This window comes from Heteronotia binoei, chromosome 21 (assembly GCF_032191835.1).
Source record: "Heteronotia binoei isolate CCM8104 ecotype False Entrance Well chromosome 21, APGP_CSIRO_Hbin_v1, whole genome shotgun sequence".
Classification (NCBI taxonomy): domain Eukaryota; kingdom Metazoa; phylum Chordata; class Lepidosauria; order Squamata; family Gekkonidae; genus Heteronotia; species Heteronotia binoei.
In genome coordinates, this window is record NC_083243.1 from 113,347,176 (window position 1) to 113,363,816 (window position 16,641).

A 16,641-nucleotide genomic window follows, 5' to 3' on the forward strand; every position below is an offset into this window, starting at 1 on the left:
AGGCTGGAAAGGTAGGTTTTCTCAAATAGATCATGAAATGCTGCACCTTAAAGGCCATAATGGAAAATACATTAGTGCTTGATGGGGAAAAATGTTAGGCATGGAAATTGAAGACACAGTATGTTAAAAGAACATCTTTTATTAAGATAAAAGAAATCCATTATAAATTCTCTACTGTTGGTATCTTATTCCATGAAGATTAAATAGGATATATAAGAATGATAATGGTAAGTGTTTGAAATGTAAGCCCAGAGCAGGGTTTTTTTATATTCAGTAGAGGTGTTTTAAAATGGTTTTACTCTAAATGTCCATCACTGATTATGTAAAAGGTAGAAACCAGCAGAAATGGCAAGCTAGCAGAATAAATCTGCATGAGAAAAGGTAAGAATTCAGAGTCTTCTGATAATACTTTGCAATCCTCTTGCTGACTTTATTAACTCCAAGTGCAATATGGACATTGCATTGTACATTTTTTTTCATTGTTATAATCTGTGAATGTGGCTGTGAGTATAATTTACGGTTTTATATTTTGGAACAAAATTTTATTAGCTTTTTAACATATACAGATAAATTATATATTGCAATAGTTAGCGTGTATTCAATATAGCTGTTCAATACATATTACAAAATAAAATAAAAAAATGAAAAGTAACTTTCCCTTCCATATTACATAGAATAGATTATGACAGATTGCATTTTTTTCTTAGTTGCTCTTAAGTGTTCAATAAAGGTACCATTTATTAACAATAGTAGGCATTTCTTCCTGTGATGTTAAATATTCAAGTACAGGGAACCATACTGATTCAAAATTGGTAAAACTAGATATGTTCGCTGCAAGTTGTAAGTTGAGCATCATTTTGCTCAAAATATAAATTTGCCATATTTTTGTGCCATAGTTCCAATATGGGTTTTGTTTATCTTTCCAAAGTCTAGCTATAGTCACTTTTGCTGCATATACGAGTAAAGTTATTGTCTTTTTTACCATGAATGGAATTAACTCATTAATGCGTAGGTTTAATAGCAGTGACTCCGGAGAGATCTCAATCAGATATCCTGTGATGTGCTGAATTTGATTTATTACTGCTGTCCAGAATGGATATATCAGGGGGCAATATATCCAACAAAGTATGAACCTTCCTCATTACACTGTTTCTAGCATTTTGGCAGTTACCATTTAAGTTTTAATTAAATAAGCACATACACATAAGCAGACACACACAAAAACTGTGTTCCATCCTCAGAATGCCAGTACTGGTGGTAGTGCTTGCATGCTTAACTCTTTTCCCAAGCATATTAAAAATCCCTACACACAGGGAGTAGATTCTGACATCTGCAGAGACAAAAGAGTATCTGGGCATGAGATATCATGTGTAAAATGTACTGGGATCGGCACAGTAAGAGGCCAGAGTCGGAGAGTGATTTCAGCAAGCTTTACTTCAGGAACACACACACACAGACTGAGCTCTGTTCAAACTTCCCGCTCCTTTATACAATTCTTCCCCCCTTCTGATTGGTCCTTAACTATCTCCATGGATTGGCTATTTACAGGGCCCTAAGGGCCTATCAGGGTACAGTATGAGTCTGGATGTTGATTGGCTACTTATGTTTCAATCCTTCCCCTGATTGGGCACACTTAGGCCTTCTCTGGAACCCTGGTGTGGAGTTCAAGCTCTGGCTTGTTTGGCTTCCCTCCAAAAGTAACAGTTCTCCCATTTGAGCCTAGGACACAACACCCCTCCCCCCATAGTTCCAGCTATCGGGTGACATAGTCCTGGAGATATGCCGGAGGGCGGCGGTCTCGTGTCGAGCATCGGAGCTCCGAGGGGACTGGGCATTCCAACTCGGTTGGTGGTTCCGCGGCTGCAGAGATGGAGACATCTGGGATGGCGGACCCAGGAGACCTGGGTTCAGCTGTGCAGTCGGGGGTCTCCTCCTGCTGGGCCGAAGCGGGCTCCACGGAACCCTGTTCTGTGTCAGGCTCTTGGGGACTTACGTTGTCCGGATCTGGAGCCTCTGACCTTGGCTCCCCGGCAGGCAGGCGACCTCGGAGTTGGTCAATGTGTCGCCTCAGGAGATGTCCACCCTCCAAGGTCACTGCATAGGAGACCGGTCCGGTGACGTGGTCCACCTTTCCAGGGAGCCAGGCGGGGCCAGTGGTGGCATAGTTCCGTGCCCACACTGTCTCACCTGGGTAGAACCCTCTGGGGGCTTTAAGGTGTTCCAGTGCCGGTCGCCTGTCTGGGGCTCGGTCAGGGTGCAGCTTGTCCAGCAGGGTGCTGATGCGGCGGCCCATGAGGAGTTCTGCTGGACTGCGACCTGTGGAGGCGGTGGGTGTGGTCCGGTAGGCCATTAGGAAACACGCCAAGTCTTTTGGCCAGTCTGAGGGGCCCAGATGGTTCAAGGCCTCCTTTGCCGTGCGCACCATCCGCTCTGCCTGGCCGTTGGTGGCTGGATGAAACGGAGCAGAGCGAATGTGCCTGATGAGGTTCCTGGCCAAGAAGTCCTGGAACACTGCGAACATGAATTCTGTGCCGTTGTCGGTGACAATGGTCTCCGGCAAACCGTGGGTTGCAAAGATGGTCCTCAGAGCCCTGATGGTCGCCTGCGACGATGGCGAGGGCACCTGGACCACCTCCAACCACTTGAGTATGAATCCACTAGTATGAGTAGAGTCCGCCCATGGAAGGGGCCAGCAAAGTCCATATGCAGTCTTGACCAGGGGGTTTTGGTGGATTCCCATGATTGCACTGGGCCACATGGGGGGTCAGGCCTTGACACCTAGCACATCGGGCACCTTTTAACCCAAGCCTCAATTTCTGCATCGAGGCCGGGCCACGAGACATAGCTCCGTGCGAGAGCCTTCATGCGGACTATGCCCGGGTGTGCCTCATGCAGGGCTCTCAGCACTTGGTCTTGCAAGGGTTTGGGGATGACGACTCTGTTGCCCCATAGTAGGCAGCCTTTGTGGGTGGATAGTTCGTCTTTCCGGGCTGAAAATGGAGTAAATTCTGGCCCAGTCGAGCCCTTGGGCCACCCCCTCCCCACCCAGTCCAAGACACGGGAGAGGATTGGATCACGAGCGGAGCGGGCAGCAATGTCGTAGGCGAGCAATGGCCTGTCCGGAAGCATGTCCATCAGTAGGATCTGATGAGCCGGGGCTGGATCGGGATCCACGTCAGGCAAGGGCAAGCGGCTCAGGGCGTCAGCATGGCCCGTTGCCTTGCCCGGGCGATGCACTAGGGTGTAAGTGTAGCCGGCTAGAAAAATGGACCAACGGAGGACCCGTGGGGACAACACCTGAGGGGTCTGCTGGTCCGATGCAAAGAGGCCCAAGAGGGGTTTGTGGTCCGTATAGAGGGTAAAGGGCCGGCCATAGATGTAATCATGAAATTTTTTGACGCAGGCCACGACTGCCAACCCTTCTTTGTCGATTTGGGCATAGTTCCGCTCCGCCGACGAGAGGGTCCGCGAGTAATACGCGATAGGGATTTCGGTCCCATCAGGGAGTCGGTGGCCCAGAACTGCCCCCATGCCATAAGGGATGCGTCGCATGCAAGGACCAAGGGCAGGGTCTCGTCGAAATGGGCAAGGACGGAGTTGGACATCAGGAGGCCCTTGATATCCTGGAAGGCTTTAGCGTGCTGGCGGCCCCACGCCCAGGGTCGGTTCTTGTCTAGATGCCGGTGCAGGGGTTCGGCCACCGCTGCCTTGTGGGGGAGAAAAGCATGATAAAAGTTTAGGAGGCCGAGGAAGGCCTGGAGTTCTTGCTTGTTGGTGGGCGCTGGAGCATCTCTGATGGCACGCAGCTTGGCGTCGGAGGGGTGGACCCACTGGGCATCGATGGAGAACCCCAGGAATTCTACCCGATCCACGCCCAGGAGGCACTTCTCCTGTTTGACCTTGAGGCCGGCTGTTTCAAAACATTGTAGGACTCCTCTAAGGCGGGCGGCGAATTCTTCAGGCGAGGCTGCCGCGATCAGCACATCATCGAAGAATGGAGTGACTCCGGGAAGTCCTTTTAAAAGAGAGTCCATTAGTTCCTGGAACAACCCCGGAGCCAAATTGCAAATTGCAACCTCTTTACTCTAAAGGCCCCCCGGTGGGTCACAATTGTTTGGGCGTTGGCCGTGGCCTCATCCACCGGCAGCTGTTGGTAAGCTTGGGCCAAGTCCAACTTGCCAAAATTTTTTGCGCCGGCTAGGGTGGCTAGAACATGGCTGACGATGGGCACAGGGTATGCGTGGGCCTGAAGAGCCTTGTAGAGGGTGCACTTATAGTCTGCACAAATCCGCACCTCCCCACTGGGCTTGACTGGAGTCACGATGGGAGTTTCCCAGGTTGCGTGGGTGACAGGCTCTAGTATTCCCTGTGCAATCAGTTTATCCAGTTCCTCCTCAATTTTAGGCTTGAGCGTGAATGGAACTCGCCGCGCTTTAAGCCTAATAGGCCGCACTGTGGGGTCAAGGTGTAGTGAAACCGGGGGACCCGTGTAGCAGCCCAAGGTGCCATCGAAAATGGCCGGGAACTCTTTGCAAACCTTGTTAAAGTCCACTCCGACAGTCTTATTGACCCCCCCTGATCTCTAGTCCCAGGGGCTTGAACCAGTCGAGACCCAAAAGGTTTGTAAGGTGGTTCTTGACCACTAGCACTTGTAGCTGGCCCTTGAACCCCTTGTATTGGACTGGGACCGGGCCCACTCCCAAGATAGGCACCTTGTTCTTCTGGAAGTCCACTAAGGTAAACCCCAGGTCCCTGAGACGAGGCCTCAGCCTGGTGGGAATTTTAAAAAATGTCTCTGCCGCTATAATAGATGATGCTGACCCAGAGTTCAGTGGCTATTAGCCACAGTGTGTGTGTGTGTGTGTATATATATATATATATATATATATATATATATATATATATATATATATATATATATATATATATATATATATATATATATATATATATATATTTGGCCGCTGTGTGACACAGAATGTTGGACTGGATGGGCCATTGGCCTGATCTAACATGGCTTCTCTTATGTTCTTAGTCCACCTCCATTTGGCAGGGCACCCCCCCCCCCCCGATCTCTACATTGACCCGGATTTTGGAGGGCCTGACTGGCGAGGGTAGGTACTGTACCGGGTATTGGTGGGCGTGGAGAGCGTCGATCTCGAAGTCTGGCTGGCCTTCGGAGTGCGCAGATCTTTGTGGGATGCGTGCTCTGGATTTGGATCTGCAGGCTCAGGCGATGTTGCAGAGTCGACAGGTGGCATTCCTTGTTGCAGAGTCGACAGGTGGCATTCCAGAATCGGCAGGTCTTCCGCTCGTGCTGGCCCCCGCAACTTGCACATGCAGGTGGTGTCTTGTGTCTCATGCCCTGTGGGACGTGGGTGGTCTTCCTTCCTGCTGAACGATAGCCAGTTTGTAGAGCTCTGTCCTCGTCCGAGTCCTCAGTAGATGGTTCAGGGTTGATCTGGTGTGCCGCAGCCTGTCTTGTTGGCCGTGGCTCTGCTGATCTGCCCTTCTTCCAGCTGGTGGCCACGTCGATTGCCTTTGTTAGGTCGCAATCGGAGAGGGACAGGAGTTTCCGCACTAGTTTTTCGTCCCTCAAGCCCCATACAAACTGGTCAAGAAGGGCTTCGTTGAGGTCTGCGAAACTGCATTGGCTTGCCACCCGGCGCAGGCTTGTTAAGAACGCCATGGCAGTTTCGCCTGCCTTCTGTGTCCTTTGTCGGAAGTCCCAGTGCCGGGTTAGCTTGGTTGGCTGGGGCTGGAAATACTTCTCCAGAGCGCTGATGATGTCGTCCACCAGCGTCTCTGAGAGCTTCCTGGGTTGGAGAAGAGCCCTGGCTAAGTCCACGGTCTCCATGCCACATGTCCTGATAAGCAGAGCTCTCTGCATGGTAGTCTCTGTAATCTTCTGGAAGGTCAGGTATGACTGGAAGCCTTCAACCCATGAGTCCCACAGCTCGGGGCGATCGATGCTAAAGGGCTGTAGGAGGTTGGCTGGAGCCTCCATTCTTGGCAGCGCGTCTGGGCGGCTTGCGAGCTGGGGTGTGCGCAGAGTGGAGGTGCAGACCCAGATGGCTTGGATTTAGCCGCCTTTCCGTGTTCCTGGTTCTGTTGCTGGTTCTTACTGGCATCCCATCCTCGTCGCCAGTAAAATGTACTGGGATTGGCGCAGTAAGAGACCAGAGTCGGAGAGTGATTTCAGCAAGCTTTACTTCAGGAACACACACACACAGACTGAGCTCTGTTCAAACTTCCCGCTCCTTTATACAATTCTTCCCCCCTTCTGATTGGTCCTTAACTATCTACATGGATTGGCTATTTACAGGGCCCTAAGGGCCTATCAGGGTACAGTATGAGCCTGGATGTTGATTGGCTACTTATGTTTCAATCCTTCCCCTGATTGGGCACGCTTAGGCCTTCTCTGGAACCCTGGTGTGGAGTTCAAGCTCTGGCTTGTTCGGCTTCCCTCCAAAAGTAACAGTTCCCTCCAAAAGTAACAGTTCTCCCATTTGAGCCTAGGACACAACAATGTGATTAGCTGGTGGCATTGGAAACAGGGCAGATGTAGTGGGTGGACAGAGAGGTCAGGCGTGCTTTTACTCTCAGTATAACAATACCTGGTCTAGGTAGGGATGCCATCCTCCAGGTGAGACCTGGGGATCCCCTGGAATTACAGCTCATCTCCAGACTATAGAGATTGGTTCCCCTGTGAAAATTGATGTTTTGGAGGATGGACTCTATGGCATTGTACTCTGCTGAGGTCCCTAAACTCCCCAGACTCCATCCTCAAATTTCTATGAGTTTCCTAACCAGGATCTGGCCATACTACCCTCTCATCTCCTGCCAGTGGCTGAAGGTATCTGGCAACCCTATCTAAAGAGAATCACTGAGCAGTTCAAAGAGATGGGAAAAGCTTATAAACTAAGCTACAAAAAAGAGTGGAATTTTAAAATTGTATGCAAGTATGCTCAACACTTAAAGACAAATACAATAAATATCCAACAGTCAAACACCGTGGGATTCTTGAGCAGCATAATACAGTGATCAGAGCCCTTGGATATTTCTTCTCTCCTTGCTGAGAGAATAACACAGACAGTGAAATATTTGGCTGGCACGAACAGCTTCATTTGTCCACAGTCTCTTAGTGGGAACATGAAAAGTGCATTCTGCAATGCTATGTAAACAGCCTACAGTTAAGCTCTAGGCCAAGTCTCCAGGGCAGCATATGGTCTGTGAAAATGTGATGGGCAAACCAGCCCCCATGACTGGCACGCCTTCCTCAGCTGACAAGTAACTACTGTCTAAGAATATGCAGCTACCTATGGAGTCAAAATACTGTGTTAGGGAAACAGTTGTAAGATCTAGAAGAAAAGTAAAATTATAAAAAGCATTGTATATATTCGCAGAGTTTTTGGTGGTCTAGCTCCCCAAGTCTGCCAGCTCCCTTGGGGGCTGTTAGGCCAACAGCATTATATTCCCTATGAGGAAAAACCTGGAAGTAGTGTCAGTTCTTTCTAGGAATCACTGGAAATGCTATGGTTTTACCATAGAATAGATGGTAATTTCTACAGAAGTGTGACATCACTTTCAGGTTTTCCTGGAATTGATGTCACACCATTGCCAGTGGCTGCCCCCCAGTACCCACTACTACTCCTGCATATTTTTTTTAAAAAAATGAAATAACTATAAATGAAAACAGTCTTTCTTTTGCTATCTATTGAGGTTGCAGAACTTCTTTAAGGCTGCCACAAAGCACTCTGCTGGTAAATGTGGTTAGAAGCAAACAGACCATTAAACCATCTAATCCAGGGATGTCAATCTCATTTGTTATGAGGGCCAGAACTGACATAAAAGAGACATTGTTGGGCCAGGCTGTGTGTGTACCTATTTAAGATTAGATCTAGGTAGAGATATAAACTTTATAAAGGACACAAACAAACACAATTAAATATTTTTGTAAAAAAACCTAAAATAAAACATGCTTGAAGTGTTAGCACTCGTCCAATATTGTGGTCAGTATCAAAGCAAGCTCTCCCTCCCCTCCCCTCCCTCCCCAGGAGAGGAGTCTCAGCCAATGGAGAAAATAGAGGCTTTGCTCTGTAGTTTCTATGCAATTGAGAAGATAGAGGGAGAAGGAAGCATACTTGCTCATGGGCCTGATAGGAGCCCTCTGTGGGCCTGATCCATCCCACAGACCACATGTTTGACACCCCTGATCTAATCACTACTCCAGTTGGAAGTGACTCTCTTCAGTCTCAACCATGAATTTGTCCCCCATGAAATCCTTTAAACCTGAAATGACAGAAACTGGTGGTTGAATTCAGACTAGATTCTCCAATGGCAGTTCCAATGTAACTTTCCTGCCTTTTCCCACCCACTGCAGTTCACCGATCTCCATAAAACGTCGCTTCTTAGGGACAGGGACCCTGGGGAATGGCATTGGGGTTTGCATCAGGATGAAGGAATCAGTGGAAATTACCTGTTGAATCCAACCCTGTATCTTCCACAGTCAAGGTATGTGCTCTACAACTGAACTGTGGCTCAGGAAAGGAGTTATGGAAACAGAAACTGTTAAAGGATTCCCCAAATCTTGTTGCTCTCAAAGGTGCTACCAGACTCAAGTCCAGCTGTTTTTCTGCAGTCCAACATAGCTACTCTCTAAAACTGTTACATAACCTTGATAAAATAGGCTTTGGCCCTTCCTCCCCCCCCCCCCCCCACAACCCAGTTTAAAGAACTATCCTAAGGCCCTTACTTCTCACCTCTGAGTGCAAGATTTATTATCAATAATTTAGTATTTTTGGAAATGTTATTACATTTACTCATGTAGCTAATTAAGTAACAATTTGTTTTACTTAGATATCTTCTCTATAGTGGGATTCCCCTCATGGAAGTACTTTCTTTCTATTGTTTGCTCATATTTTCTTAAGACCTTGTTTGCAATATGTATAACCTTAGTATGGATATCATTACTTCTCTTGTTCTAGATATCATATGATATCTAGATAATCTGTATTCTATATGAAATTTTAATAAGTTTATTGTCAGAAATTATGATATATCTTTTCTTGAAGGTCATGTGTTCGCAAGCCACATTTGTACTTTTGTTGACAATTTGAAATACCTATTGAATGCATTGCAATATTTCTGAAATATGAGGCTTCAGGGCAAAATCTTACAATGAAGCTGAGATCTGTGCCTTGAAAACCTTTCTAGGGTTGCCAACCTCCAGGTGGGGCCTGGAGATCTTCTGCTTTTATGACTGCTCTTCAGCTGACAAAGATCAGCTCTCCTGGAGAAAATGACTGCTTTGAAGGGTGGACTCTATGGCATTGTACCTCCCCAAACCCCACCCTCTCCCAGCTCCACCCTCAAAGTCTCCAAAAAAATTTCTAACTCAGACCTGGCAACCCTAACTCCAGGTGCACTAGCATTGGTTTTGTTGAGGGTGGGTTCTTGTTTTTTAACAGACAAGTGGCTCTGTACCAAATAACAAGTGGAATAGAACATCAGTAGGCGACCAAGGACTGCTTTCCCTGTTGGAAAAGGCATGACTTGCTGAATTCCAGCCTCCCACGTACCTCTTAAGGTCTCAGATGTATGTCCCTAAGAGATGACAAGCCTAAGGAAGAGTACATTCACTAGGGCAGGATTTTATTACCACACATGCCCACAGTTAAAACTGAAATTTACTACAATCTGTACTAACCACACACCCCGCCCCAGTAGCATTCTCACCCTATGAAATAGGCTCCCTGAGGAGAAGGGGTGTGCGTGCGCGGACTTTAAATTTCTTACCAAGCAATGCCATTTTATTTTTGAGGACTTTTAATGGGGTGTAAATTGCTGCCATTGGGAAAGCATTGGAGTTCCACTGTATTTTATATGCTTTAAATTTGGGATTGTAAATCATCTGGAGTCACAAGGGAAAGGCAAGGTATAACTAAAATAAAAATAGAATACATGTTTTGGATCTACTGGCTGAAGTATGAAGCCTTGGCATGGACAGCTTTGCCTATGTTTGCAGAAATTGCTCAGACACTGAACCTCCCCCCTCCAATGACTTCTGTTCCTGCCAGATTAAAAATTCTTTCTGAGTCTTGTTTTAAAATGAAAATGGCCCCTCCTACACCTCCTTCCAACTTGTGTCCTTTGTCCTGAGCTTACAAAGGGTTAAGAGAGCAGCTGAGAAGTTTGGGGGTGACGTCGTTGTCGAGCTTCTGGCCCTCGGAGAAGTCTTGAAGGTAGTTCCCTCTTCTGATCATGAGGGAAGCGAGCTGAAGTCTGAAACCTGAGCTCCTTCACAGAATCACCGCTGGGTGAAGCTTCGGTAAAAGGCTGCCTGCCTGCCTGCCTTGAGCAGTCACTCTCTTTCACTGGGCTGTCTGAACAGCATGAAAGCGGCTCCCTGGACTCACCTAGGACTCGCCGTCCTCCTGCAGTTCCTGTTCATTTCCTGCTTGCCCAGAGGTAGTGTAAGTAGGCGAGTCGCTTTCTATGCATGCTGAAGAGTGAATCCCTTTCCCTTTGGAGAGGTCAGCATTCTCTTAACTTCACAAGCTGTGTTGAGGAGAAAAGAGGCATCTCAGGATGCTTGAATAATAGAAAGAAGCTTTTGGTTATTTATTTCTTGCTGGCATTGGAAAGTTCTTCTAGAAGAGCTTTTTTTGTGGGGGGAAGGCAATTTAATAACAGACTTGGAGGGAAACAATAGGCTGGGTGTGTAAATAATATTCAGGGTTGTTGCTCACTGACATACTTGTTGCTTTAATTTCCTAACTCTCAGTGCCTAAAAATGATGACAAGAAAAGGGCCATTAAGACATAGCTTTCTTAAATGTAAGTTGTTTGACTTGGCACAGGACACATTTTTCTTTCCAGTAAGAAAGAACCAGAGGGGGAGACAGGCAAAAATAAAAAAAAGTCACACAGTTTTGGATATCTGCTTTATTTCTTCCAATATAACATTACTTTAATATTGCTAAAGCTGAGAGAAAGACACTACGTTATTTATTGTAAGTGCTTGCATGATGCCATACTCACCCATTATGCCTGGCTTTTTTGTCTGATATCCTGTCAAAACTGCTCCTCTTTTAATACATATTGGTTAGGAGTCCTCCTATATGTGCATTGTTTCATTTGTGTTAACTCCATTGAGCAATCCATGTGATGGAGATCAGACTTTAGAATCCTCTTGCCTACTCCCAGAGTTCTTTGCAGCTCCCACAGGTTTCAGTTCTGAGTGACATGGTCATTCTAGAACAATAGTTCAAAAATAAGGGACAACATTACACTTTGGATGTCTGCAGTAAAGAAATTCATAGCAGAAGTAAGCAGAGCAAGCAATGGAAGTAAGTATATTGTAGAATAAGCAATGACCTTTTAAAATATGAGGTATCCCTTGCAATTAGAGATAGCCAGAGGCATCAGACTCTGAGTAAGTTGTGCTGTCTACAGCTGCCTCATTGAAGACAATAATAATGGTGAAATCGCATGTACCAAGTAAACATTGTGGCATTCCAAACACTGAAGCTCATAATATGTATAAATAATTCCACATGTCAGATATACTGCTACATTTGAAAAGATTAAAGGAAAATGAAATGGATTTCCTGAACAATTCCCTGGGCTTGGCTAAATCAAATACATGAGGCTTTTGGAGGCATGCAGGTACTCTATGCATGATGTGTTTCAGGGCTGCTGAGAGCCATCATGGGTGCCGGGACAAAGATTCCATCCCCCCCCCCCCAATATTACCCTAATTCAAAACAAATATTGTAACAAAACAAATCACTTGGCTGGCTGTTACCAGGCATCTATAATCATAAAAGGATCCACATGTCTGTCCATTTGTGGCAGGCATAACTTAGAATACAAAAGTAGGAAATTGATCTGGCTTCAGGATGATCATGTGAGTTGTAGGGGCTAAAATGAAAGGAACTGGAATATCCTGGGGCAGGTCACATCCCCCCCCCCACCATTTTCAATGGAAATTAAGCTTGTGTAGTGATTAAAGTGTTGGACTGGGGTCATAGAATCATAGAGTTGGAAGGGACCTCCTGAACCATCTAATTCACCCCCGCCCCTGCACAGTGCAGGATCTTCACAAATACCTCCCCCCCCACACACACACACATGCATCCCCAGTGACCCCTGCTCCATTCCTCGAAGATGGCAAAAACCTCCAGAATCCCTTGCCAAACTGGCCTGGAGAAAAATTGCTTCCTGACCCCAAAGTGGAAATCAGCATTCCCCTGGGTCTGGCAAAACCAGGTTAGAATCCCCATTATGCAGTGGAAGCTTGCTGGCCCAGTCGCACAGTCTCAGCCTAACCTACCTCACAGGGTTGTTGTGAAAATAAAAAAGAGGAAAGAGAATGATGTAAGCTGCTTTGGGTTACCTTTGAGGAGAAAGATGGAATATAAATAAAGTAAATAAGTTCTGTTCCTCATTTCCTACCACTGAGGCAGATTAACACTTATTAACATGTACGTTATGGGGGGGAGGGAAGCATCCTTTTACTACTTTGATGGATTATGGGTAAATATTAACTCCCTCTTTTTGTTCATAATGTTAACAAAGGCTTGCTCCTGTACTCTTATTAAATACATTCTAATTTGCCAGCCGGAATGGATGAGGAGGTCGAGACTGCAAAACAGGGGAGGAGGAGGGAGAAATATTAGAAATGGGAGTAGATGAATGGCAGATCATGAAAGGAAGAGAGCAGAATGGAGAACATTATTGTTATTGTTTGTTCTCCATTAATTCAATAAAATGTTGATGGGGGGAAATTGTGGAAAAGAGTTAGAGATAACAAAAGGTGATTTATTTATTTTTCTTTTGTGCTGCCACACACTAACAAGGTTGCCCCTTTGCAAGATCTGACTGTGCAGGAGTTGGGTGGAACTAAATGAAAAAAGAAGTCACAAACCTTGTTAGAAGCCTGCATTCTGGCATCGATGGTAGCTTGACCTGGCTTTCCTTGCTCCAGTACTGGTTTGACTGATGGGTTTAAGCAGGATTTATTTATTTATTTATTTAATTGGATTTGTATCATGCCCTTCTGCAAGCAGAACCTGGGTGCCCTCAGGCTTCCCTCAAGCAGGATCTAAGAAGCAAGAGGCCCTGACCCAAACAGCCCAGGCTAGCCCAACTTTACAGGGTTGGCCCTAGTTGTTATTTGGATGGGAGACCACCCAGGAACACCAGGGTCATTATGCAGAGGCAGAAGCAGGTAATGGCAAACCACCTCTGAATATCTCTTGCCTCCAAAACCCTAGGGGGTTGCTATAAGTCAGCTGTAACTTGACAGCACTTTGCAGCACCACATAGGGTTGCCAAGTCTGTGTTGGAAATACCCGGAGATTTTGGGGGTGGAGCTGGGAGAGGGTAGGGTTTGGGGAGGGTACAGTACTGCATGATACAATGCTATACAGTCCACCCTTTAAAGCAGCTATTTTCTTCAGAGGAGCTGATCTCTGCCAGCTGGAGATCAGTTGTAAAGGTGGGAGATCCCAGGCCCCATCTGTAGGCTGGCAACCATAGACCACAAGAAGCAAGGGTTTTCCTCAACATCATAGAAAACTTTGCAAAAAGACCCAGCTCTTTACTGTGCTCTGCTCTTCCTTCCCCCACTTGCCTAGTAGCTGCAGTCAGAATTGCATTAGAGTGTTCTTTTAAAATGCATTTTGTGAATTCAGCATGAGGCAGCTTTCAGCTGACTTGGGCCCCAGAAATCCATACACACACCCCACCTTGCCAGTAGCCCTAGTTCTCCAGAAGCTAAACAAGTCCTTCTTAAATGGTTATCTGCAATGCATTTTGCAGCTTCATCTTGTGCCTCCATGCTCAAGCATTGGAGTAGCATCAACTTAAAATGTGGATCTTTAAAATTGTTCAAGAAACACCCAAATCCCATAACCTTTTGCCCTACAAACCTGAAGGACAATGAGCTCATCTGGGAAGGCAGAGTCACTTTTAGTGTCCCTCAGATGGACAAAGGCAATGAGAGCAGAAAGAGCAGAGAGGACTAAAGAGACGTTTGCTCAAGCACAGTAGTGTTGACAGCTATGTAACAGTCTAATTCAAGATTTCCATCTCCAACAATTCTAATTGGTTTAGCCCCTCCCTCCATAGCAGCATAAGCTAGCACAGTTTCCATAAGTGCTTTTAACCATGAGTAGTTTAAGCCCTCTGTGGTCTAAATTTTTCACAATGAACATACAGTATGAATAAACTCCAAGAAGACCCTCAGATAAGACAATATAATACCACCATATTTCATAAGTAATATACTAGCTGTCTGCTTGTTAATAAAGTGGACAATGTCCAAGAGCAACAATTGTCAGAGGGCAGCTACAGACCTAGAGACCTACAATTCAAATCCTCCCCAGCCTATGGTCAGCCATTTAGCTAGGTCTCTTGAGAGAGGAGACATAGCAAGTAGCCTCTTGGTAAATTAGGCTATAGCTCCCTTTCTCTTCACCACTTTTTGTCCTAAATAATCTATTGAGTGCCTGAATAATTTGTGGTGAGTGGGCATAGTAGACCTCATGATGGCGTACCCGTCTCTATTTCCTTCTTAATCATCCTCACAAGCTGTACCAGGGATAAGAAAGAAGACATGGAGCAGAGAGATTAACATGTTACGCAATATACAGGTTAGGTCTGGTGTTCCCACCCTCTGTAACAGTCAGACATGAGCTGTGGGTTCTCATACGATTACCAACCTCCAGGTGGTGGCTGGGGATCTCCTGGAATTACATCTATTCTCCAGACAACAAAAATCAATTCCTCTGAAGAAAAAGGTTGTTTTGGAAGGTGGACTCTATGGCATTACATCCCATTGAAGTCTCTCCCCTACCCAAACCCTGCCTTTCTCATGCTCACCCCCCCCAAAAAAAAATAAATCTCCAGGTACTTCCCAATCCTAAACTGGTAACCCTACTCCTCAGTGTGGTGCCCAATTTGAATCATAACCATGGCCAGTCCCATCTCTGATTTCCATGCATTTATCAGAACTTTTGTACATAGGCTATGTGTGTACAAACTGCCATGTATACAAAAGTCAGGGGTACAAGGGAGAAAAGCGCTCAGGGGCCACACAGTGCTGAGGGCACTCAACATATTAGTTTGTAGTTCTTAAAATGAGTAGAGAAACAAAGTGTCAGACCTTTCTCCATCTTACCTTTCCCTTTTGACCATCAGAGCAGTGGTTTATATAGTCAAATAAGAAGCCTATTTACCTATCTGGTGAGTGAGCTTTCATAGTTTTTAATGAGTTTATAATTAAACGCCATATGGTAAACTATATAATACATGTATTATATAGTTTCTCTCTCTCTCTATAGATAGATAGATAGATAGATAGATAGATAGATAGATAGATAGATAGATAGATAGATAGATAGATAGATAGATATAGAGAGAATACATGTATTATATGTTGATGTTTAATGTAGTTAAAGGTGTTGTATTATCTTTTAACAATAATTGGGAGGTGGGTGCAAGAGGAAGATGCCAAAAGTATCTTTTGCTTTTGCTCAGGGTAAATTCTCTGCAGTTTTACAAGCTTTATGTACTTAGGGGCCACACATCTATAAGTACTTTATGTACTTACATCAACATTGCAGCAGGCACATTTAGTAGATGAGCATATTGTGCTGGACTGCTGTGACTGTGGCCTTTTTCACATTACTGTTCTAAACCAGATTTTGAGTAAAGTGATACAGGACAGTAAATTCCCATCCATTAATGAGCTGTCTCCAAAGCACTATGGTAATTTCAAATAGTGTTGCTTTCTCTCACCCTTTTTACCACACAATCTTCTTCAGATTAAAAAAAAAAAAAAATCTAAGGTGAGCACTATAGCACTAAACTACTATAGCGCTATAGTGCTATAGTGGCACCATTGAGATAGATTGACTCAACAAAATCAATGTATCTCAGTGGTGCTGCTATAGTACTTCAGTGCTATAGCAGTTTAGTGCTATAATGCTCATCTTAGAAAGGTTTTTTTTTAAAGATTATGCAGCAAAAAAGGGTGGGGGAAAAGCAGCATTGTGGGAAGTGCTATGGACATTTTAAAGAGCACACCACAGTGATTCAGAAGCACAACAAAGAGGTTGAAATGGAAAGAAGCAATTTTCCTCAAAAGCAGCTCAGCTATACTTTGCTAACCCAACACGTGGGTTTGTATGAACTGTTAAATAAATTCTGCTAGCAGCCAATTACTAAAATGGGTCTGTCTGAAATGACAGAAAAAATCCATTAGCAACCAGTTACTAAAACAGAATACAAGGGCAGTTTGAAAAGGGTGTGTCCAGGGCCAAGGCCATAGTTAGCTTGGGCTGTTGTCAGCTGGTAGCACTAGCCTGGCATCTCTTTGGAGAGAGAGAGAGAGAGAGAGAGAGAGAGAGAGAGAGAGAGATGAGTAGCAGCAGAACAGAAAGTCTGAAGGGGGGGAGAAGATAGATGGTTGAGACTGCTGTTGGCTTGCAATGCAACAAGTCTGTTACAACCTTTTCAACCTGTGCCTAACATTTTCCCCAAAAGCACTTTCCTGAGAACATAACTTGGACCCCTTAAATCCTTTAAAGCCCTATATGGCCGAGGACCTGCCTACCTTAGGGACCGCCTTTCT

At 45.4% G+C, this 16,641-nt stretch overlaps 1 protein-coding gene across 4 annotated transcripts in view; it reads left to right on the top strand.

Annotated features, from left to right (window-relative positions):
* The first annotated feature begins 10,250 nt into the window (after positions 1-10,250).
* PAMR1 (peptidase domain containing associated with muscle regeneration 1) overlaps positions 10,251-16,641 on the top strand; it is a 161,166-nt gene continuing 154,775 nt past the window's right edge. For 2 of the 4 annotated variants that reach the window (XM_060262052.1, XM_060262051.1), the window contains exon 1: positions 10,251-10,470. In XM_060262052.1, the coding sequence (XP_060118035.1) occupies positions 10,395-10,470 (76 nt within the window). In that variant the 5' untranslated portion in view covers positions 10,251-10,394. Of the gene's footprint in view, positions 10,476-16,641 lie in introns of all 4 variants that reach the window. The other 2 variants (XM_060262049.1, XM_060262050.1) reach the window with 2 other exon arrangements.